Genomic DNA, 24172 nt, shown 5'->3' with positions numbered 1-24172 from the left:
CCTCACAACCATAAAGGGCAATGGGTTCTATAACTGATTCAAGTATTTTTAGCCAGAGCGTGACAGAACGTTCCTCTCCCTTCCTATCCCGTTCCTCCCTCTCCTCTCCCCTCCTAACCCCCTCATCCCTCTCCCCACCCCTCCTCCCTCTCCTCTCCTCTCCCATCTTCTCCTCTCCCACTCTTCTCCTCCTCCTCTCCCTGTGTAACACATGATGACTTTTATGGCCTGGGAGAATATGTCAGTGTGAAGAGGGAAGGTCAACCTCCTCTCAGCAGGTTTCAGGTATTATGAGGGCGAGCGGGGCAAGGGGGGACAAGAGGTGGTGAAGAGGGTTAGTGTTTGTGTATGAGGCAGAGAATGGGCGGGAGCTAGTCTGCTGTAAATCAGGCTGTGAGTAGATTAGCTATGACTGTTTGGCTGGTCTTCCCAGCATGGTTTACATACAAGAAGTTGTAACCTACTGGCCTGGCCATATCAGGACTCCTCCACTTCCCTCCTTTCTGACAGGCTCTGGTGCCTTATGATACCTCACACTCACTAACCAACGTCACTCTACACTGCACTTTACCACTGGGAAACAAGAGGCAGGGACTATAGAAAGGTTTTCCTACACCGAACCTCACCCTAGTGTTTGAATAGCAATCCCTCTTTCAAGACATTTTAATGTTATTTGAACATTTCTGATGCATGATTTGGCTTTTACTTATCAGTTATGTTTGCAGAAACCCTGATTCCATATTTTCTGCACGGAGGTTCTTCTTTGAAACTAGCATAATTCTCCAACCCAACCATCTAAAGTTATTTCCCATTACAACAATCCTGTTGCATGTCACAGTACAGGATCTCTAGGCTGGTGCTGTAGCAGTGTTCTCTGAGGCCTGAGATATTGTGGGCTCACTGCTTCCTCTTTCAGTGGAAAAAAACCTGTCAGGCACTGCCCTCCCTGCCAGGCAGCCAGCCAGCTGGGGCAGCTGGGAATGCACACTGTTTACTTCTTAAAGCTTCTGCCTTAAACCTACCAGATCTTTGTCTGGGCTCTATAGCAGTGGTCACCAACTGGTTGATCGTGATCTCCAAGGTATTCATAGTCGGTCACCAAACATTTCTGTGACAAACAACAACGATAAAGCCTTTGCGTTCCTGCTTTTTTCATTCGGTAAGTACACTTGATTCAGCAGGCAAAGTGTTCCAATTTTGAACTATTTCATGTATCTAAGTGTAGAACTCTGCATACCTGGCAGGCCCAGAGAGCAAATCAAGGGCACCTATAGGCCTACCGCTGGCCAATCAGATCACCGTATCTGCACAGTTTCCTCGAGACATAGGCTGTAAAAAGAGGCCTCGAGCGCACAACAAAGTTGATGCTGTGAGATTTCAAAACTGTTAAAACCATCATGTTTAAGTTGTTATTCAGCACTGTCAACCGTTTCTTCAACACTTTTATAAGCCATAAAATGTGTATTCTCCCTACATCCACTCACACTACAACCAGCACTGCAGCAGCAATGAATGAGTATATCAAAGTATTTCGATAGGCTTGCGCTGTTATTATTAGCTGCTTGTCTTTTTTAATAGAGAGGAATATTTCACTTTCTCTGGTCATAAGAGTAACAACATGAATTGGTGCATGAGACAGAAATAATGCAGTGTGACTTGAGTTTTGTCATCAGCTGGAAGACTGTGTCCCCTTATCTCAGCGGAGGGAAGGAGAGCGGGGGGACTGTGAGACGGGTGAGAGGCAGCCTCACTTCTGCTCCCTCCCTCCCCTCAGACTGACCATCAGATGCAGGCCATCAGTACAGAAAAATAAAAAAAGCTAATGATTATGCTCACTCAGCTGTGCCTTACAAGTAATACAACAAATTACTATAATCTATTCCCAGTGTGATCATATACCAAACGTTTTGAAGTATTATTTCGAAATGGTCTGAGAAGAACAACATTGCAATTCAAGCATAGACAATATGCAGTGATAATGTATTGGGCATATAGCTGACTGCACAAACTTTGCTAAATAACTGTTTTTAATAGGTTAAAATATTGCATGTTTTTTAAGTCATATTCTTTTTAATAAATCTGAGCGATAGATCTCAGCTTGCTTTTGGACTTGCGTTTTGCTTTGATCTTGACTCAGAAAAGGTGGTGACCACTGCTCTGTAGTAATGTCAAATCAAATCAAATTGTATTTGTCACATGCGCCGAATACAACAGGTGAAGTTAACCTTACCGTGAAATTCTTATTACAAGCCCTTAACCAACAATTCAGAGTTTTGTTTTTTTAAGTAATTAAGAAAATATTTGCTAATTTTTTTAAGTAAAAAAACATTTAAATACAATGTACCACAATAAAATAACAACACAGAGGCTGTACACAGGGGGTATCGGTACCGAGTCAATGTGTGGGGGTACAGGTTAGTCAAGGTTAGTCAAGGTAATTGAGGTACATGTCGGTGGGTGTAAAGTGAGTAGCAACAGCGTAAAAAAGGGGGTCAATGCAAATAGTGTGGGTAGCCATTTGATTAACATTTAGCAGTCGTATGGCTTGGGGGTAGAAGCTGTCCTAGATTTAGTGCCTTCTAAACCACAAATAATTTCACCAAATCGCTTTTTGATAGCCTTTCAAAGCATAACTTGCCATATTCAGTGTGGTGTTATTTATATTTGGTTTATATAGGTATCTAGTTACAGATATGACCTTATAACTTGTATTTTTCTTCCCTCCATCTTTCAGATCCGCAGTGGGAAGCTGATGATCACCAACGCCAGGAAGAGTGACGCAGGGAAATACATTTGTGTGGGGACCAATATGGTGGGAGAGAGGGAGAGCGAGATTGCAGAATTGACTGTTCTAGGTAAGACCTGTCTGTCTGTCTGTCTGTCTGTCTGTCTGTCTGTCTGTCTGTCTGTCTGTCTGTCTGTCCCTCTAGTAGAGTCTGTTTCCCTCTCCCTCCTCTCAGCCCCATTCAGTGAGTCTTAGTTGTGTCAGTGAGTCTGCATGTCCCCTTGGTAAAGGTTTTTCTCCTTGGCACATAATCCAATAATGGAACAGGTTACATAACAATGGCCCCCAGCCCTGCAGCTGTGAAGGCATTTCTCCTGAATCCTAAACTCAGGGTGACCCTGTCTTCCCACCGTGACCCCTGCCACCCCCCAGCTGTCCTGGACCAGGTTGTATCCCCACCCTCATCCCCCACTCTCACTCGTTCTTCTTGCTGCCAATTGTCCCAGACCACTGACTCCTAGCCTGGTTCCTCTCTCCACCCCCACCTCCACCCTATGCAGTCCCCCTCTCCACCAGCACCCACCCCCTCTCCAAACACTTCCATTGTAGCAGACTGAGACATCTTATCACGGGAATTGCTAGGCTGGGCTGGGCGACTGGCCTGGGCACACCACACACATTTATAATAACTAGTAAAAACTTCTAGGGCTAATAGAATAATACTGTGTATTGAATAAACAGATCTGTTTTCAAATGTGCTCTGGGACCAATGTGAATAAAATGGCCCTAGTTTTAACAAGCCCTACTAGTTTTAAGTGGATTTAAGTTGTTTTCATTCACATAAATGAATGTGTTTTAGTGAAAAGAAAATTAATTGTGGAACTACTTGTCCCAGTGGGTGAAAGAGGGTAAAACACGGGGGGAATGTGCGTGTGCTACATCCGTCCCATGGAGAGAGAGTTACAGGGTGCTAATGGTATTCAGAGGTAGCGTTTTTAGGTGCTTATCTAATAGCATTGTATAAGCTTGATTTTGCAAGGGCTAAGGGTTGGAGATCCAAGCAAAAATATCAGTCTATCACACAACTTTAAACACATTATGATAATGACCTCCCCCTTCTTCAGAGCGCCCAGGGTTTGTGAAGAGGCCAAGTAGTGTTATGGTTCTGGCAGATGAGAGTGTGGAGTTCCACTGTGAGGCGCAGGGAGATCCGGTCCCCACTGTCCGCTGGAGGAAAGAGGATGCAGACCTACCCAAGGGGAGGTATGGATGGATGGCCCAGCAGTACTCTTTATATTACGCTGTTACACATCATAGACACACACTCTGATCAAAATTAATATGCACACTTAGGTTAACGTCTGGTCATGGAATTAGATGCGTGGTATATTACAGTGTGCATGCCATCATGTGAAGCTCCTTTGTCTCATGTCCATCTCTCTCTTTATATCTCCCAGTCCCTTTCTCTCACACTGTGTGTATGTGTCTGTCTGTCTGTCTGTCTGTCTGTCTACAGGTATGAGATCCTAGAGGACCACACCCTGAGCGTACGAGATGTAAGACTGTCAGACGAGGGCTCCTATACATGTGTTGTGGAGAACATGGTGGGAAAGGCTGAGGCATCCGCTACACTGACCGTACACGGTCAGTACAACCTCCACCGAGCGTAACCCTAACCCCAACCCTAACCCAGGTCACACCTGCTGTTTGACATGAAAGTGCACAGACTATGTAAAGTGCAGACTGGGTTTATGCTGTGCAGCTGTTGCTCTGACATTCATGAAACGTTAGATAAAGTGTGAAGGAGAAGACAGCTGTTCTCAGAGCAGTTGGATATCTTACCTAAACCTGTCTAGCCACACCAAAGAGTGTCATACCACTGATTTCTGGCCTGCCCTGATTTATTTAGCATGGATCAGTTTACATTCATATGTCGAGTCAAGCAGTTGCCAGAGTAACCGACTGAGTTTGGTTATCAGTTAAATGTGAGGTCATGTACAGTTGAAGTCGGAAGTTTACATACATTTATGTTGGAGTCATTAAAACTCGTTTTTCAACCACTCCACACATTTCTTGTTAAACAAACTATAGTTTTGGCAAGTCAGTTAGGAAATCTACTTTGTGTATGACACAAGTAATTTTTCCAACAATTGTTTACAGACAGATTATTTCACTTATAATTCATTGTATCACAATTCCAGTGGGTCAGAAGTTTACATACACTCAGTTGACTGTGCCTTTAAACAGCTTGGAAAATTCCAGAAAATTACATCATGGCTTTGGAAGCTTCTGATAGGCTAATTGACATAATTTAAGTCAATTGGAGGTGTACCTGTGGATATGGTTCAAGGCCTACCTTCAAACTCAGTGCCTCTTTGCTTGACATCATGGGAAAATCAAAAGAAATCATCTAAGACCTCAGAAAAAAAATAGTAGACCTCCACAAGTCTGGTTCATCCTTGGGAGCAATTTCCAAATGCCTGAAGGTACCACGTTCATTTGTACATACAATAGTACGCAAGTATAAACACCATGGGACCATGCAGCCGTCATACCGCCCAGGAAGGAGATGCATGCTGTCTCCTAGAGATGAACGTACTTTGGTGAGAAAATTGCAAATCAATCGCAGAACAACAGCAAAGGACACTGAAGATTATGGAGGAAACAGGTAAAAAAGTATCTATATCCACAGTAAAACGAGTCCTATATCGACATAACCTGAAAGGCCACTCAGCAAGGAAGAAGTCACTGCTCCAAAACCGCCATAAAAAAGCCAGACTATGGTTTGCAACTGCACATGGGGACAAAGATCGTACTTTTTGGAGAAATATCCTCTGGTCTGATGAAACAAAAATAGAACTGTTTGGCCATAATGACCATCGTTATGTTTGGAGGAAAAAGGGGGAGGCTTGCAAGCCGAAGAAAACCATCCCAACCGTGAAGTACAGGGGTGGCAACATCATGTTGTGGTGGTGCTTTGCTGCAGTAGAGACTGATGCACTTCGCAAAATAGATAGCTTCATGAGGCAGGAAAATGATGTGGATTTATTGAAGCAACATCTCAAGACATCAGTCAGGAAGTTAAAGCTTGGTCGCAAAGCGGTCTTCCAAATGGACAATGACCCCAAGCATACTTCCAAAGTTGTGGCAAAATGGCCTAAGGACAACAAAGTCAAGGTATTGGAGTAGCCATCACAAAACCCTGACCTCAATCTTATAGAACTCAGTTACACCAGCTCTGTCAGGAGGAATGGGCCAAAATTCACCCAACTTATTGTGGGAAGCTTGTGGAAGGCTACCCAAAACGTTTGACCCAAGTTGAACAATTTATAGGCAATGCTACCAAATACTAATTGAGTGTATGTAAACTTCTGACCCACTGGGAATGAAGGAAATACAAGATTAAATAAATCATTCTCTCGCCTATTATTCGGACATTTCACATTATTCAAATAAAGTGGTCATCCTAACTGACCTAAGACAGGGAATTTTTACTATGATTAAATGTGAGGAATTGTGAAAAACTGAGTTGAAATGTATTTGGCTAAGGTGTATGTAAACTTCCGACTTCAACTGTATTTACTTGGCTTGAGTTCATATTAGTTCTGCAGCAATCAGCACTCTACTTGCCTTGTTCCCTACTCGTACAACTCGTAGTCTAACCATGACTGGATCAGTGTAACAGTTCTGAATAGGTGCCCCGATGGGACTGTTGATGAGGCACCAGGAAGTGGTTTCATTTATGAGCAGGGATGCCCTTCCACAATGACCCCCACAGCACTGGGACTGATGGCAGGAAATGAGCAGCAACACCCCACTACTCACACATACTTGCGTGTACACGAATACACACACACACACACACACACACACACACACACACACACACACACACACACACACACACACACACACACACACACACACACACACACACACACACACACACACACACACACACACACACACACACACACACACACACACACACACACACACACACACACACACACAGTGACACAAAGCAAGAGAGAGATAGAATAGACAGACAGTGAGGAGGAGCAGAGCTTAATTAAAGACAAGCCTGAGTCCCATGTAGGGAAATTACATGGTTCCAATTACACAATCTACTCTACACAAAACCTGCCTGCCTCTCTGTCAAATTGGTGAAGTGAAATTTAAAAAAATAACTTGTTTATAAAAGTTAAAATTAAAAAATATACAGAACAGTGGTGCGTGCATATGTATCCATCCCCTTTGCTACGAAGCCCCTAAATAAGATCTGGTGCAACCAATTACCTTCAGAAGTCACCTAATTAGTTAAACAATGTCCACCTGAGTGCAATCTAAGTGTCACATGATCTCAGTATATATACTTGTTCTAAAAGGCCCCAGAGTCTGCAACATCATTAAGCAAGGGGCACCACCAAGCAAGCGGCACCATGAAGCCCACGGAGCTCTCCAAACAGGCCAGGGACAAAGTTGTGGAGAAGTACAAATCAGGGTTGGGTTATAAAAAAATATCAGAAACTTTGAACAGATAACCCTGAAGGAGCTGCAAAGCTCCACAGCTTAGATTGGAATATCTCTCCATAGGACCACTTTAAGCCGTACACTCAGAGCTGGGCTTTACGTAAGAGTGACCAGAAAAAGTCCATTGCTTAAAGAAAAAAATAAGCAAACACGTTTGGTGTACGCCAAAAGACTCCCCAAACATATAGAAGAAGGTACTCTGGTCAGATGAGACTGAAATTGATATTTTTGGCCATCAAGGAAAACACAATGTCTGGCGCAAACCCAACACCTCTCAGCACCCCAAAAATGCCATCCCCACAGTGAAGCATGGTGGTGGCAGCATCATGCTGTGGGGATGTTTTTCATCAGCAGGAACTGGGAAACTGGTCAGAATTTAAGAAATTATGGATAGTGCTATTATAGCGCTAAATACAGGGAAATCCTTGAGGGAAACCTGTTCTAGTCTTCCAGAGATTTGAGACTGGGACGGAGGTTCACCTTCCAGCAGGACAATGACCCTAAGCATACTGCTAAAGCAACACTTGAGTGGTTTAAGAGGAAACATTTAAATGTCTTGGAATGGCTTAGTCAAAGCCCAGATCTCAATTGAGAATCTGTGGTATGACTTAAAGATTGCTGTATATCAGCAGGAACCCATCCAACTTGAAGGACCTGGAGCAGTTTTGCCTTGAAGAATGGGCAAAAATCCCAGTGGCTAGATGTGTCAAGCTTATAGATACATACCCCAAGCGTCTTGCAGCTGTAATTGCTGAGAAAGGTGGCTCTACAAAGTTTTGATTTTGGATAGTTATGCACACTCAAGTTTTCTGTTTTTTTCCTCTAATTTCTTGTTTGTTTCACAAGAAAAAATATTTTGCATCTTCAAAGTGGTAGGCATGTTGTGTAAATCAAATGATACAAACCACCCAAAAATCTATTTTATTTCCAAATTGTAAGGCAATAAAATAGGAAAAATGCCAAGGGGGGTGAATACTTTCGCAAGCCACTGTATATTTTTGTTTTCTCATGATTTGGTTGGATCTAATTGCGTTGCTGTCCTGGGGCTCTGTTCTCAAACACAAACAGACCCCACAGAGCCCCAGGACAGCAACACAATTAGACCCAACCAAATCATGAGAAAACAAAAAGATAATTACTGGCATAAATGAAACATAGCTCTATGGTTTCTCTGTTTTCTGCCCCAAACATAAACAGTCTAGTGGGCTTGCTGTGTTTGAACATATCCACTCGGCAGGCAGGAGATTAAGGCTTTGTTTCCTCTTTAAACAGTCTGGCCGTGTTATTGTTGCAGCCAGGCCACCTTATCAGTAGTGAAAATCAAAGCATATTGGATCCCCACTCCAGTCGAGCTGCGTTCAATCCCAACACACCAAGGCTAAGCTGTTATTTTAAAATAAAACGTTTTTCTTTTGTCTATTTATTATTATTTATTTAGCATTATTTCCATCATCTAACACTTTTACTGACGTCGTTCATCACACTTTAACTAGTGCCAACACTCCAGATCATCTTGTAGCGTTTTAATGTATTTCCTCCTCAAAGTAAAGTCTTCATTTCTCACCCTTTTCTGTTCTTACTACGGCTATTCTGCTTCATTCATTCATTCTTTCACCCCCTTCTTTTTCCCTTTCTCTCTCTCTCTCTCTCTCTCTCTCTCTCTCTCTCTCTCTATCCATCCATGCATATCACTGTTTATCTCCAATAAGACTCACATTGTGCCACAGCATTCAGAGAAATGAAGCCCTCAGTCAATAAGGCTCTATAGGCCTAGCTCGACACCCAGAGTTCCAGTCTCCGAGTGTCTGTTTTAGTTAATCCAGCACATGGAGCTGTAGTAGAATCCATCCCCCTTTTTTCCCCCTCAGGTTTATGTGTTTACGGGGGGGTTGTAACTCTGTCCAAACAGGCTGCAGGACTGGCTGGCCTTGTAACTCAACCCAACACTCCCATGCAAGGCTTTTCACACCTTTGAGTCAACAGGTCCAATGGGTCTTCAAGGGTTGGGAACGCTGTGCCCCAGCAGCCTTACTGAGCACACATAGTAATATACACACACACACAGGGGCACACACAGGGGCACACACTCAGGGACACACACTCAGGGGTACACACAGGGACATACACAGGGACACACACATGGGAGCTCACACAGGGGCACACACAGGGACACACACACAGGGGCACACACACAAACACACACAGGGGCGCACACAGGGACACATACAGGGGCACACATGGGAGCTCACACACAAGGTCTTACACAGGGACACACACACAGGGACATACACAGGGACACACACATGGGAGCTCACACACGAGGGCTCACACAGGGACACACACACAGGGGCACACACAGGGACATACACAGGGGCACACACATGGGGGCTCACACAGGGACATACACAGGGGCACACACAGGGACATACACAGGGACACACACATGGGGGCTCACACAGGGACATACACAGGGGCACACACAGGGACATACACAGGGACACACACATGGGGGCTCACACAGGGACATACACAGGGACACACACATGAGGGCTCACACAGGGACACACACATGGGGGCTCACACAGGGACATACACAGGGGCACACACAGGGACATACACAGGGACACACACATGGGGGCTCACACAGGGGCACACACAGGGACACACACACAGGGGCACACACACGAACACACACAGGGGCGCACACAGGGACACACACAGGGGCACACACATGGGGGCTCATACATGCACGACAAACAGGGGCACACAGATGCACGACACACACACAGGCACGCACGTACACATCAACACAAATACACACACACACACGCATGTGCGAGGCACACATTCACAAACACGCTTCAAGATACACTCTCACACTCTATCTTCACCTTTCACTGGCCCATTCAACTGACCAAACACAAGAGCTCACGTGTTCCCTCAGCACCACCTCCAGTCACCCCATAAGGCTGCCAGGGGACTTCCTGCCTCTGGCCCCAGATAGCTCCATAAAACACAAGCTACATGTCAGGGGTCATCACATTGGCTTTCAGTGTGGACCTATAAGCACGACACCAAACCTTTCAAACACTTCCACCAATATGTGTTTGTGTGTGTCTGTGTGCGGGTTTGCATGCATGTGCCAAGGAAATGTTTTCCTCCAAGATCCTGGGTCCTAAATATTACACAGACAAACATAGTGAAGGAAACATGGCGTTCTCCAGAGGCATAGTATTTGGTCAATGGAAATAATTACATACGACTATATGAAATATGGTGGGAGCCTGTAGGCTGCGTATGTGGCCCGTAGAGGGGGTCTGGTCTGAGCTAAACACACTGAGGCAGGACGCTCCACTTCCTTTACCATACAGCATGGCATGCTGGGAGCTGGACCTCGGCTCTTATGATGTCCATGGTCACACATTCATCAAGTCCCGCTCCGAAAACATGGCTGTCAGGGGGTTAGAGGGTTAGAGGGTTCAGAGGGCACAGCCAAATCCAACAACAACAACACACTGCTTTCTCCTGTCTGTGTCCTCCCTTTCTCTTCGCCCTCTGTTTGGTCCTTTCTTTATGGTCTCATATGTCCCTATGTGTTCCGGACTTTCTCTTCGTGTCTTTAAGAAAGGAGATTTCTACTTATCTCTATTAGTAGTGTAATAGTGATAAAATAGTAAAAGGTACATTGCTGTAATGTGCGTGTATGTGTGAGAGTGTGTATGTCCACAGTAACTACATGTGTGTGTTTTGCTAGTGTTGAGGAATTTAGATAGAGGGAGGGAGATGTATTTACGGTCAAACACACACTAAAGCATTCCCCCATTGGGGTCCCATTCATTGAACACACAAGCCGACTCCTCCGAAGACCAGCCTCAGTCAACACACCCTACCACGCATATCCCCCATTAATGACTGGAAAGTAGTCTAGCACACAAACAGAGCTTCTGCGCCTCATGGCCCCACTGTGTGTTAGATTGTTGTTTGTTCCATCCATTTACTCAGTCATGTATTCATTCATCAAAGTGTTTGTTGAAAATGTTTAATGATTGACTGATAATCTTTTCCCATTGCATGTGCCATCATTATTCATCTCCCGTGTTTGTGTCTCTTCTCTTCTCTTGTAGACTTCACTGGTAAGTTATCATCATTATGTCATCCTATTTCTATGAGATTTTAGTTGTTTATTCGATTATTATATTGCAATGCTTGCAAAGTTTTTCAATGGCTTGTCCTGTTAACCAAGCCACATCTCTCCACCCCTGCAGTGCCCCCAGCGTTTGCCATGCGCCCCAGAAACCAGGTGGTGGCGGTGGGGAGAACGGTCACCTTCCAGTGTGAGGCCACTGGCAACCCCCAGCCTGCTATCTTCTGGCAGAGGGAGGGCAGCAATGTGAGATACCATCTAGTCCATCTAATTTGTAAATGTAGATGCATAGAGTTGAAGTTATTGATCCATATCCTAGTGTAGGATATAGGATATTGATAACACCATGTCCAGTGGATGTCTCAAGCATAGACATGTAATTCCAGTCTCTCAAGACCCCTCTGTCTCTTTCTCTCTGTCCTCCAGAGCCTGCTATTCTCCTACCAGCCCCCCCAGCCCTTCAGCCGTCTCTCTGTGTCCCAGACTGGCAGTCTGACCATCGCAGATGCCCAGCGCTCTGACGCCGGGTACTACAGCTGTCAGGCCCTCAACATTGCTGGCTCCGTCATCACCAAGGCCCTGCTGGAGGTCACTGACAGTGAGTCAGGGAGGGAGGGAGGGAGGGAGGGTTTCCTCTTATCAACTGACCAAAGCTCCTCCGTTATGTAAGTTGACTCCACTGGCCTGGTTGGCTGAGTTGTCTCTCCATGATTGGAAAATACAGAATCTGTGGCCTCCAATGTCATGACTAAAAGATCACCACTGTGTAGCTGAATAGCTACTTTCTGCTTTGCTGACTGGATGTATGGCAGATCAGCCTTTCCTGTAGACTGCTGAGATGCTGTGTCCTCTATGGTTCATTGTTTCTTATGTTACTAATTGTTGTTGGAGTGAATTCAGGAACCCTCAGCTGCAGGCGTTGGGACTCCAAACCCCCTGTTCCCATGGTGACACTGTGCATGCAGACTGCCCATCCCCTCCTTACAAACTGAACCCTCCCCCAAAACCCACACACATATACTCACATTTTCACACACACACATTTTTACACACACACACACACACATATTTAAACACAGACACCTTTCGTTCTCCTCCCTAATGTCATGCTGGTGAACCGAATGATGATAATCCTGATAATTGCATCAGTTATTAAAAGCTGAATTAAAATGGTGAGTCTGGCTCAAAGGCCTACAACTGTAATTACAGCAACCATCACCACCAGCAAAGTCTACTTGGTTATAATAAACTGACTTGAGTGTGGGCATGCGTGCGCATGTGTGTGTGTGTCTTCACTATGTACATATATTATGTTAATTCACATAATTGCCTGAGGCTGGTACAGGCGGCAAGCATTGTCTGTGCATAAAGGTGACTTCAGCAGTGGTAGCTATTGGTTCTGGCTAATCATATGATGATGATAAAGCTTTCTGCAGCTGCCAAGGTGTCGCAACGTACAAATAAGAGTCACCGACGTAATGTACACTCAATTACACTTAATGGAAATGAAACAAGGATGTAGCATGTCTAATCCAAGGAGGACTTCTCACTCTGCTATCCCTTATATTTCCTTCAAGTGAATAGGCCTACCCGTCTCTCCCCTCTCCCTTCCCCCTCCTCCCTCCCTGTTTGCGAGGTGTATTTGTATGGAAATAACTTGCTGCCATTTCCTCTGGCGGTTTTCAAGGTGTTTCCATTATTTTTCCCTCTGCCTCTGATTTTGGAGAGCTTTCCCCCCCTATTTCCACAAGGTTGTGAAGTGGGAGAGTGATGGCTGCGTGACTGCTGTCTAAATGGGATTTGTTATTAGTTGGTCTGTGGTGCTCTGGTTATTGCCAGCTTCTACTGTTCCTGCTACTTCCCAGTCATTAGCCAGTTGCTCTGGGCATTGGGATAATCTGATTTCTATTCCCTCCACTGCCCCAACCGATCACTCCTATTGTGTTCTCCTCATATCAATTTCCCTCAATATCTCTCACATCACATCTGCCCTTGTTTTTCTCTCTGTCTTTCCCCATTCCATTCTCTTCTATACATGTTTTATTTCTCTCTCTATCTGAAGGGGTGATTTACTAAACTATTTACTCTCACAGTAACTGGTATTAAACAGTACATTCTCCCGCTCTCTTTCGAATAGTGGTGTCGGACCGCCCCCCTCCCGTGATCCGACAGGGCCCGTCCAATCATACGGTACCTGTGGACAGCACAGTGGTCCTGGGTTGCCAAGCAACAGGGACCCCCACACCAACAGTTCACTGGAAGAAAGACGGGGTGATGGTGTCCCCCGAGGAGGCCCGCATCACCCAGATAGACACAGGAGCCCTGCAGATCCGCTACGCTAAGGTAGGGGGCAGCGTAACACCACCACCAACATACACTCACAGACCACCACTCAGCCACCACCAAATGAACCCACTCTTACACTGTCTCTGTGTCTCTGCTCCTCAGCTTGGAGATACAGGCGTCTATACATGCGTGGCGTCCAGCCCCAGTGGAGAGGCATCCTGGAGGGCTTACCTGGAGGTGGAAGGTAGGTTATGGACATCATAATGATCTTTTCAGCTGTATCTTTCACTCTCTGGAGTCATTGCTGTGAGTAAATGGGTATTTATTTGATTGTTTGATTGCCACTCTGATCTCTCTGTTTCGTGTGTGGCAGAGTTCGGAGTAGTAGTCCAGCCAGGTCGACCCACAGACCCTAACCTGATCCCCAGCGGCCCGTCCAAGCCTGACGTGACTGACGTGAGCCGCACCTCAGTCACTCTGTCCTGGAAATCCAACCCAAACGCTGGGGCCACGCCCACCTCCTATGTCATCGAGGCATTCAGGTAAGTCTAGGAATTCCAACCCAAACGCTGGGGCCACACCCACCTCCTATGTCATCGAGGCATTCAGGTAAGTCTAGGAAATCCAACCCAAACGCTGGGGCCACGCCCACCTCCTATGTCATCGAGGTGTTCAGGTAAGTCTAGGAAATCCAACCCAAACGCTGGGTCCACTCCCATCTCCTATTTCATCAAGGTGTTCAGGTAAGTCTAGTAATTCCAACCCAAACGCTGGGTCCACGCCCATCTCCTATGTCATCAAGGTGTTCAGGTAAGTCTAGGAAATCCAACCCAAACGCTGGGGCCACGCCTACCTCCTATGTCATCGAGGTGTTCAGGTAAGTCTAGGAAATCCAACCCAAACGCTGGGGCCACGCCTACCTCCTATGTCATCAAGGTGTTCAGGTAAGTCTAGGAAATCAAACCCAAACGCTGGGGCCACGCCTACCTCCTATGTCATCGAGGTGTTCAGGTAAGTCTAGGAAATCCAACCCAAACGCTGGGTCCACGCCCATCTCCTATGTCATCAAGGTGTTCAGGTAAGTCTAGTAATTCCAACCCAAACGCTGGGTCCACGCCCATCTCCTATGTCATCAAGGTGTTCAGGTAAGTCTAGGAAATCCAACCCAAATGCTGGGTCCACGCCTATCTCCTATGTCATCAAGGTGTTCAGGTAAGTCTAGGAAATCCAACACAAACGCTGGGTCCACGCCCATCTCCTATGTCATCAAGGTGTTCAGGTAAGTCTAGGAAATCCAACACAAACGCTGGGTCCACGCCCATCTCCTATATCATCAAGGTGTTCAGGTAAGTCTAGGAGGGCCCGAGATGTGTGTCTATTATGTGTGTTCAGGGCTGTATCTATATGCATGTATGCACTCATTTTTAAGACCTTGCCTGTTGTGAATGATTGACTATTGTTCCTCCATCTGTGTAGTCACGCGTCGGGGAGTAGCTGGGTGACTCTGGCTGACCACGTGAAGATGGAGACCTTTGTCCTGAAGAACCTCAAGCCAGGTGCAGTTTACCTGTTTCTGGTGAGAGCAGCCAATGCCTACGGCCTCAGTGACCCCAGCCCCATCACTGATGCAGTCAGGACACAAGGTGATATAACCCTCTCCTCTACAAGCTTTACCTGATGATCGAGTCACATTTAGCTGATGTCAGAGACACTGAGACTTAGTGGTCCTCATATTGTAACCAGCTGGCTTGGCAGGGGCAAAGTGAATGCCTGAGTGAGCTAACATGGCCAATCTGTTTGAACCCTTTCCTCTCTCTGTGTCCCCACTCAGACACCCCTCCCACCAGCCAGGGGGTAGACCATCGTCAGATCCAGAGGGAGCTGGGGGATGTGGTGATCCATCTCCACAACCCCACCATTCTCTCTTCCTCTTCCGTCAGGGTGCAGTGGACAGTGAGTAGAACCCTGACCCTCGACCTAACTGGGCCTGGCCCGTCTGCAGATACTATCCATTCTAAGGAAAAGTTACCCTAGTGTCTGTCTGTGTCAGCTGATTGTGAATGATTACTCCCAGCTTCTTAGACTGCATGGTCTGTTGGTCTCCCTACACAAAGGAGGGGGGGGGAAGTATGGCACTCGGGCCGTATCTGTTCCACCGGGAACTTCAATCCAGCCTGTGAGACATACAATAATAATATTTTTTTTAACCCCTTTTATCTCCCCAATTTCATGGTATTCAATTGTCCCATCGCTGCAACTCCCGTACGGACTGGGGAGAGAAAGGTCGAGAGCCGTGCGTCCTCTGAAACACGACCCAGCCAAGCCGCACTGCTTCTTGACACAATGCCCGCTTAACCAGCCGCACCAATGTGTCGGAGGAAACACCGTACACCTGGCGACTGTGTCAGCGTGCATGTGCCCGGCCCGCCACAGGAGTTGCTAGAGCGCGATGGGACAAGGAAATCTCGGCCTGCCAAGCCGTCTCCTAACCCAGACGAAGCTGGGCCAATTGTACGCCACCTCATGGGTTTCCCAGCCCATGTGACACAGCCGGGGATCAAACCCAGGTCTGTAGTGATGCCTCAAGCACAGCGATGCAGTGCCTTAGACTGTTGCGCCACTCAGGAGGCCCCCGCAAATTGATTTTAACATTTGTTCCCCCATAAAATGAGACCCTCCATTGAATTTCAAAATCCCGATGTGGCCCTTGAGCCAAAAAGTTTGCCCACCTCTGCCCTAAACCTTTCTGTTGCGTGGCTATAACTGATATTCACAATAGGCTAATTTGATTGATTGAGAAATAATGTACTTCAGAACACATAGAGCATAGAATGTGCTGTATAACCAGCTGTGTAGAGCTGTGGGCAGGATGCAGGGGTTGGAACCTAAATTATTTTCCAATCGTTTCATTCTGAACAGAACCATAATTTTTTTCATTCCATTCCAATTTTCCGACCAGCAAAGTCAAGTTCTGAACTGGTTCCAATCCCAAAAAAGTGATGGTTTATGTTGTTCCTTTCTGTTCCTTTTTAACCTTTCAGTGATACCCATCCCGGATCCGGGAGCATCCTCATCAAAAAAGCTGACTAGCATAGCCTAGCCTAACGCGACAGGGATATCATATAATATAATTTCATGAAATCACAAGTCCAATACAGCAAATGAAAGATAAACATCTTGTGAATCCAGCCATCATTTCCGATTTTTTAGATGTTTTACAGCGAAAACACAATATGTATTTATATTAGCTAACCACAATAGCCAAACACACAACGGCATGTTTTCACCATGTTTCCACCGCATAGGTAGCTTTCACAAAACCCATAAATAGAGATACAATTAATCACTAACCTTGAACAACTTCATCAGATGACAGTCTTATAACATCATGTTATACAATACATTTATGTTTTGTTCGAAAATGTGCATATTTGAGGTATAAATCGTAGTTTTACATTGCAGCCACCATCACAAATAGCACCAAAGCAGCCAGAATAATTACAGAGAGCAACTTGAAATATATAAATGCTCATCATAAAACATTTATGAAAAATACAGCAAATGAAAGATAAACATCTTGTGAATCCAGCCATAATTTCAGATTTTTTAAGTGTTTTACAGCGAAAACACAATATATATTTATATTAGCTCACCACAATAGCCAAACACACAACGCCATTTATTCACCGCCAAAATAGCTTTCACAAAACCCAGCAATATAGATAAAATTAATCACTAACCTTTGGACAACTTCATCAGATGACAGTCTTATAACATCATGTTATACAATACATTTATGTTTTGTTCGAAAATGGGCATATTTAGAGCTGCAAATCGTGGTTATACATTGTGAATACATAGCAACAATTCACCAAATTGTCCTGAGATATTTTGGACAGTCATCTAATCTAACCAAAGAACATCATACACTTTACTAAAATATACATGTTGTACAGCAAATGAAAGATACACTGGTTCTTAATGCAACTGCTGTGTTAGATTTAAAAAAAAATAACTTTAGTACAACATACAGCATGCAGTATTGTGAGACAGCGCTCACATATTCTCCGCCTTGTTGGAGCCAACATTTACCACAAAAATACGAAGTAACATCATAAATATTCTCTTACTTTTGCTGATCTTCCATCAGAATGTTGTGCAAGGAGTCCTAGGTCCAGAATAAATCGTTGTTTGGTTTTAGAATGTCCATTTCTTCTGTCGAATTAGCAACTTTGGCTAGCATTGTTGCGCGAACATGCCCATCAACTCTTGGCGCTTGAAACGAAAAATTCCAAAATTCCCAATAAACGTTGAATAAACTGGTCAAACTCGGTTGAAAATCCTACTTTATGATGTTATTCTCATATGTATCCAATAAAATGAGAGCCAGAGCAATTAAGTAGTGTATACCGAACGCTTTTCAGAAGACAATGTGAGGTTCCCCTGCGCGCCGTCGAAAACTGACAAAAGACCGGACCTGCCACTCCAAAAGCTCTTATTCGGCCTCACATCAAGCTAGACAACCCATTCAACCTTCTACTGCCTGTTGACATCTAGTGGAAGGCGTATGAAGTGCATACAGATCCATAAATAAAAGCCAGTTGAATAGGCAGGCCCTGACACAGAGCCTCGTTTTCAGATTTTTCACTTCCTTCCTTCATTGCTGCCAAATGAGTTCTGTTTTACTCACAGATATAATTCAAACAGTTTTAGAAACTTCAGAGTGTTTTCTATCCAATAGTAATAATAATATGCATATTGTATGATCTAGAACAGAGTACGAGGCCGTTTCATTTGGGCATGATTTTTTCCAAGTGAAAACAGCGCCCCCCTATTCACAAGAAGTTTTAAACCTATGAAATATAAAAATATATTTTTTACATGTCTTACCTTTTTGGACTTATTACAATGTGAAAGATGATAACTAAAGTATCCTTAAGTAGCATTGAAAAAGTGAATCCATTCTTCTCTAATAAAAAATCTTTCTCCCTAATTTCTGAATCACGCTTTTAACCTCTCTGCGCTACGGATCCCTTTAGCGGGATCATTTTCCTAAACAACCGCTGAATTGCAGGGCGCCAAATATTACTAAAAATATTTATAATCATGCAATCACAAGTGAAATATACCAAAACACAGTTTAGCTTGTTGTTAATCCACCTATCGTGTCAGATTTTGAAAATATGCTTTACAGCGAAAGCAATCCAAGCTTTTGGATTTAGCATGGTCATGATAGTCAGAAAAGCAATACAATTAATCGCTTACCTTTGGTAATCTTCGGATGTTTGCACTCACGAGACTCCCAGTTACACAATAAATGTTATTTTTGTTCAATAAATATTACTTTTATAACAAACAACCGCCATTTGGGTTGCGCGTTATGTTCAGAAAACTACAGCCTCGTTCCGTTCGACGAAAATTCCAAAAAGTATCGATAATGTTCGTGGAAACATGTCAAATGTTTTTTATAATCAATCCTCAGGTTGTTTTTAACATACATAATCGATAATATTTCAACCGAACCGTAACCTATTCAATAAAAGAGAGAAAGAAAATGGAGAGCTACCCCTCTCGCGCGCAGGAACTAATCAAAGGACACCTGACTAGTTTTGAAAAATATTGCTAATTTTTCAAAATATAAGCCTGAAACTATGTCTAAAGCCTGGTCACAGCCTGAGGAAGCCATTGGAAAAGGAATCTGGTTTAAATGGTTTAAATGGAAGAAAGACGGGAAATGAAACACAGATAAAAAAAAAAAATCACTTCCGGGTTAGATTTCCTCAGGTTTTCGCCTGCAAAATCAGTCTTGTAATACTCACAGACAATATTTTGACAGTTTTGGAAACTTTGGAGCGTTTTCTATCCTAATCTGTAAATTATATGCATATTCTACGATCTGGACCTGAGAAATAGTCCGTTTACCTTGGGAACGTTATTTAAAAAAATATATAATAATCTGACCCCTAGCGTCAAGAAGGTAACATCAACAGGCTACAGTAGCCTGTGCTTCGGAGGGGGAGGGGCATGTAGCCTATACACGTACACACACGTAAAGATTTTCAGCTAGCAGGCAGACACTGGAAAACGTTTCTGAGTGACTGAGTGAGGCTTTTGCATTGGCACCTTGTTGTGTTTTTTGTGAGACTAGAAAAAGATTCCCTAAACGTAAAATAACGTTATTAACCAGTTCCCATGATTTTAAAATAACGGTTCTGTTCCAGAACAGTATAGATCACTTTCGTTCCCGGTTATGATTGTTATTTTACAGTTTTCGGATCTGTTCCCTGAACCTGTTTCAACCTCTGGTAGGATGTGGACCGATGGCCTAATCAAGACCGCCTGATATTCACAATAGGCTATACAAATATAATTTGATTGATTGAGAAATAATGTACTTCAGAACACATAGAGCATAGACTGTGCTGTATAGCCAGTTGTGCGGAGCTGTGGGTAGGATGTGTACCAATGGCCTAATCAAGACCACCTGTGCTGACAGAGTGAGTTTTGATCCTGGTTTATGAAAGAGGACTTGTATATGTTGTGAGGCCTTTCTCCCTCTCTCCCCCAGGAAGGGCCAAGGGGCTCAGTGATGAATGAGCACATGTCAGGGGTACAGTACTAAACAGAGACAGAATGTAAATAGTTTAGCTGAGCAGGCCCAAAGCCAGACTGACAGGGAGAAGGCTCCCCATGGCCAATGTCTGTGGAACTTGGCTGCCTGGAGAGTTTTTGAGCTTTCCGCATACTTGGACCAAAAATTATTAATAGGGCCACTGGACAGTACAAATTAACATGATCCCCTTTAAAATAGGTGAGAACACTTTGTTATGGGCCATTGCCAAGTAAAAAGTATTGGGGCCAGTCATTCATAAAGTGCTTATGAAGTCCTAGCTTCCTCAGCCATATCTACGACACCTAACTCTGAGGCCCATGTTTCTTTGTGTGCTGGTTAGCAGTGCCCTCCTGGCAGTGTCCTAACCAGTCCCAGGCTCTCAGGAAACTGGTGGCTGGTGATAACCTCATGCTGTGGTTTCTCTGAGCTCTGGAAGATGAGAGGGGGTGTAACCTAAGAACTCCCCGTGGGCTTGGGGGGCAACATAGCACAGAACTAAAGACTTCTCCTGGAGGATGTTCATAATATGGTTAACAGCCCAACACACGCAGCAGAAGAGTTATGGTTTTATAATGTGTATTGTTTTTTTATTTCATCATGTGACACACTGGCCCAACATCTGAGATCGTTGTACCATTTCCTGCTGTTGTAATGGCTCTTTGACACTTGTGTCATAGATCCCAGGGCTTACTATGAAATAGTTTTGGTTGGAACTATAATATTAAATATCAGCGGCCATGGCAACCAAAATGTTATAGCAATTTAATAGACTATTTTACAGTAGGGTTCCTTTTTCTAGCGTTAGAATGTGTTCCAAAGTTCAAAGTGAGAACACATGGTCATAACCTTGCTTATAAAATGATGTTGTGTTTTAGATGCCTTCTAAGAAACCCTAAAACCTGTTCCCCTTTCTGCCACTAGGTAGAGCAGCAGTCTCCATACATCCAGGGTTACAAGGTGATGTACAGGGCGTCTGCGGAGCTGGGCCAGCCGGGGGGGCAGTGGGGCGTGTTCGAGGTGCGGAACCCTGGGGAGGACGGTGCTGTGGTGCCTCAGCTGAAGAAGGGAGTTACCTATGAGTTCAAAGTGCGTCCCTTCTTTGATGAGTTCCAGGGAGCGGACAGCGAGGTGAAGGTGGCCAGAACGCCTGAGGAAGGTGAGAGGCTGAGGCCAGGGGTCATCGATCATGGGTCAAGGGCGTCTGTTAGAGAGGGTAGTTTGGTTTCCATGGTTTCCATGTGTTTGATGCCATTCCATTTACTCTGTTCCGCCCATTATTTTGAGCCGTCCTCCCCTCAGAAGCCTCTACTGCCCTTATCCTAACCCTAAACTTAACCCTTACCCTAACCCTAACCTTAACCATTACCCTAACCCTTATTCTAAACCTAATAGTAACCTTAGCAAGCAGTTGCTTATCAACAGATAGTTGGTGATACTATCTACAGAGCTTTTACCGATGGAAAATCTGTACTATCCAAATAAATTGTGCTAATTGTTCCGGAGATGTGTGGGTGTTACTGTATGGTTGTTGCATAGTAATCAACATTGGTGAGATTTGGGAGTTTCACATTGTTTAAAGCTGATGTGTGTCTGTATTCTGTATAGATGAGTGTGTAGCAGCAGCTGTGCAGACAAATTGCGCTGCTAATTGTTTTCTGAGTTCATGCGTAGAGCCCCAGCCAGCCCGAGACAACAGACATGCCTGCTTTCATTATCTTTAACTAGGCGATGACTAAGCTCCTGAGGCCAACGCGCTACTGATACACTTGAATTGCTCTCATCAGGTGACTAGCACCACCACCACCACCAACACCGTGGCACAGCACACAAAGCCTCCAGGCATTACTAGAGCTCGAGCAACGTACCATTCATCACAACATCAGCTCAGTCAATTCCTGTATTATACTGGTGACAAACTTGCTACATCGACCTGTGGCTTCATGTGGGTTTCATTTTTATTTATTTTTATTTTACCGTTATTTTACCAGGTAAGTTGACTGAGAACACGTTCTCATTTGCAGCAACGACCTGGGGAATAGTTACAGGGGAGAGGAGGGGGATGAATGAGCCAATTGTAAACTTCATACCCTTAGGCAGATAATTGCAAGAAGATGTAGTGGGCTGGGCTAGATAGATAGATATGTGGAACGTTCAGTGCCCCAGTTTGTCAGAGATAACATTGTGTATACACATTTTTTTCTTCTTCTCATCTTACAAATACTAACAATTATCACAACATCCATACAAAGTCCCCACTGTCCCACTGGGCAAAAACTGGTTGAATAAACATTGTTTCCACATCATTTCAACAAATAAAATAAATGTGAGGACGTTGAATCAACCTGGAAAACAGATTATATTTGTAAACAGTCATCAACGTAAGGGCATTTCATATTTTTTTACCCAACTTTGAACCTAAATCCAATGACATGGTAAAATGTTTTGTTGATTTCACATTGAATGCACGTTAGTTGACAACTCAACCAAATGTAAATCCAAACTATACGCTGAACTGACATCTGTGCCCTGTGGCTATTCACTCTAGTTCCATACCCTTACAATTTAAAACTTCTAGAATATCAATCTGTATTTATTCCACATGCTGTTCATTAGCGCTTTATGATCATTCTGTTCAGTAACATTAGTCTTGTTTAGAGCTTTTGCATCGCCTATTGTATTGAGAATAATCTGACTACTGCAGGTGAAGCAGTTGCATCTGATCTGAATTGTCACTAAATGTTCTTTAATGTTCAGTAAGAGACATGGCAGACGCTGAGCGGAGCTCTGACATGTACAGGATCAAATGAGAGTGGGGGTCTTTGATGTCATCATGATGTCTGTGCATCTGTCTGATGGTGTGTTCCCGTCTCAGCTCCCAGTGGAGCCCCCCGAGGTGTTACCGTGACGAAGAGTGATGCCAATGGGACCGCCATCCTGGTCGCTTGGCAACCGCCTCCTGAGGAGGAACAGAACGGAATGGTACAGGAGTACAAGGTAAGATGGAGAGAGAGTTTGATTTTCTGCTGAAGGAAAGAGGGGAACAAACAGAGAGAGGTATGGAGCAGAATCTCAAGCCTCCCACTTCCTCCCTCTCACTTCCTTGGGTTCGTGTGTTTTTAGTTGCTTCAGCAGAGGTGGACTAAGCACATTGATGTGAGACACTGTCATGGGCTAATGTTGATATGTCACATCAAATACAGTTTTTGCATTTACTGAAAAAAAATCCACTGACTCTCACCATCACACTCCTTCTTTCACCCTATCCTCTACAGATCTGGTGCCTGGGCAATGAGAGCCGTTACCACGTCAACCGGACAGTAGATGGCTCCACCTTCTCCGTGCTAATCCCCAGCCTGGTGCCAGGGATACGCTACAGTGTGGAGGTCGCCGCTAGCAACGGTGCTGGCCCAGGGGTCAAGAGCGATGTCACCTTCTTTCAACTTGGTGAGTCTCCCCTAAGTTTAGAGCATGTAAAAATACATTAAGAATGTTACCTTATCTCAGAACCAAGAAAAGAAGAGGTCAATTAACAGTGTTAATCCATTATCTATGCCTGTCGACTCACAAGCTTCAGGTCAACACCATTTCAATCGCTACCTGTCTACGGTCTTTTCAGTTATAGCCATGTGATAGATGGTCTGTGTGATTTGCACACTGTGTCAGTTCTCACCATGACAAATGTAAAGTACAGGTGTCTATCTAAAGTCCCAACATGAATATGTCTCTGAGTCATTTCACAATGCCTTTAGTTAAATAATTTGCATTCAGCCTCCTGCCCTAGTCTCAGGTTCACTATATGTGACAAAAAGCACACACACCACAGACATTTTCAACTCGATTTTCCACCTCTCCATCATATTAGTACATTCCA

The 24172-nt window shown here is 44.4% G+C and overlaps 1 protein-coding gene across 1 annotated transcript in view; it reads left to right on the top strand.

Moving 5' to 3' along the window:
• LOC129815288 (roundabout homolog 1-like) overlaps nt 1-24172 on the top strand; it is a 270600-nt gene that overhangs the window by 234067 nt on the left and 12361 nt on the right. Inside the window, exons 6-18 of the mRNA XM_055868963.1 lie at nt 2735-2855; nt 3850-3988; nt 4242-4369; nt 11524-11648; nt 11829-12000; nt 13540-13745; nt 13851-13932; nt 14062-14230; nt 15165-15331; nt 15520-15641; nt 21223-21457; nt 23174-23295; nt 23574-23745. Coding sequence (XP_055724938.1) covers nt 2735-2855; nt 3850-3988; nt 4242-4369; nt 11524-11648; nt 11829-12000; nt 13540-13745; nt 13851-13932; nt 14062-14230; nt 15165-15331; nt 15520-15641; nt 21223-21457; nt 23174-23295; nt 23574-23745 — 1960 coding nt within the window. The remainder of the gene's footprint in view (nt 1-2734; nt 2856-3849; nt 3989-4241; nt 4370-11523; nt 11649-11828; nt 12001-13539; nt 13746-13850; nt 13933-14061; nt 14231-15164; nt 15332-15519; nt 15642-21222; nt 21458-23173; nt 23296-23573; nt 23746-24172) is intronic.

Source organism: Salvelinus fontinalis, chromosome 2 (assembly GCF_029448725.1).
Source record: "Salvelinus fontinalis isolate EN_2023a chromosome 2, ASM2944872v1, whole genome shotgun sequence".
Taxonomy (NCBI): domain Eukaryota; kingdom Metazoa; phylum Chordata; class Actinopteri; order Salmoniformes; family Salmonidae; genus Salvelinus; species Salvelinus fontinalis.
Note: the sequence above shows the minus strand (reverse complement) of the source record. Positions and strands in the feature narration are given on the sequence as shown.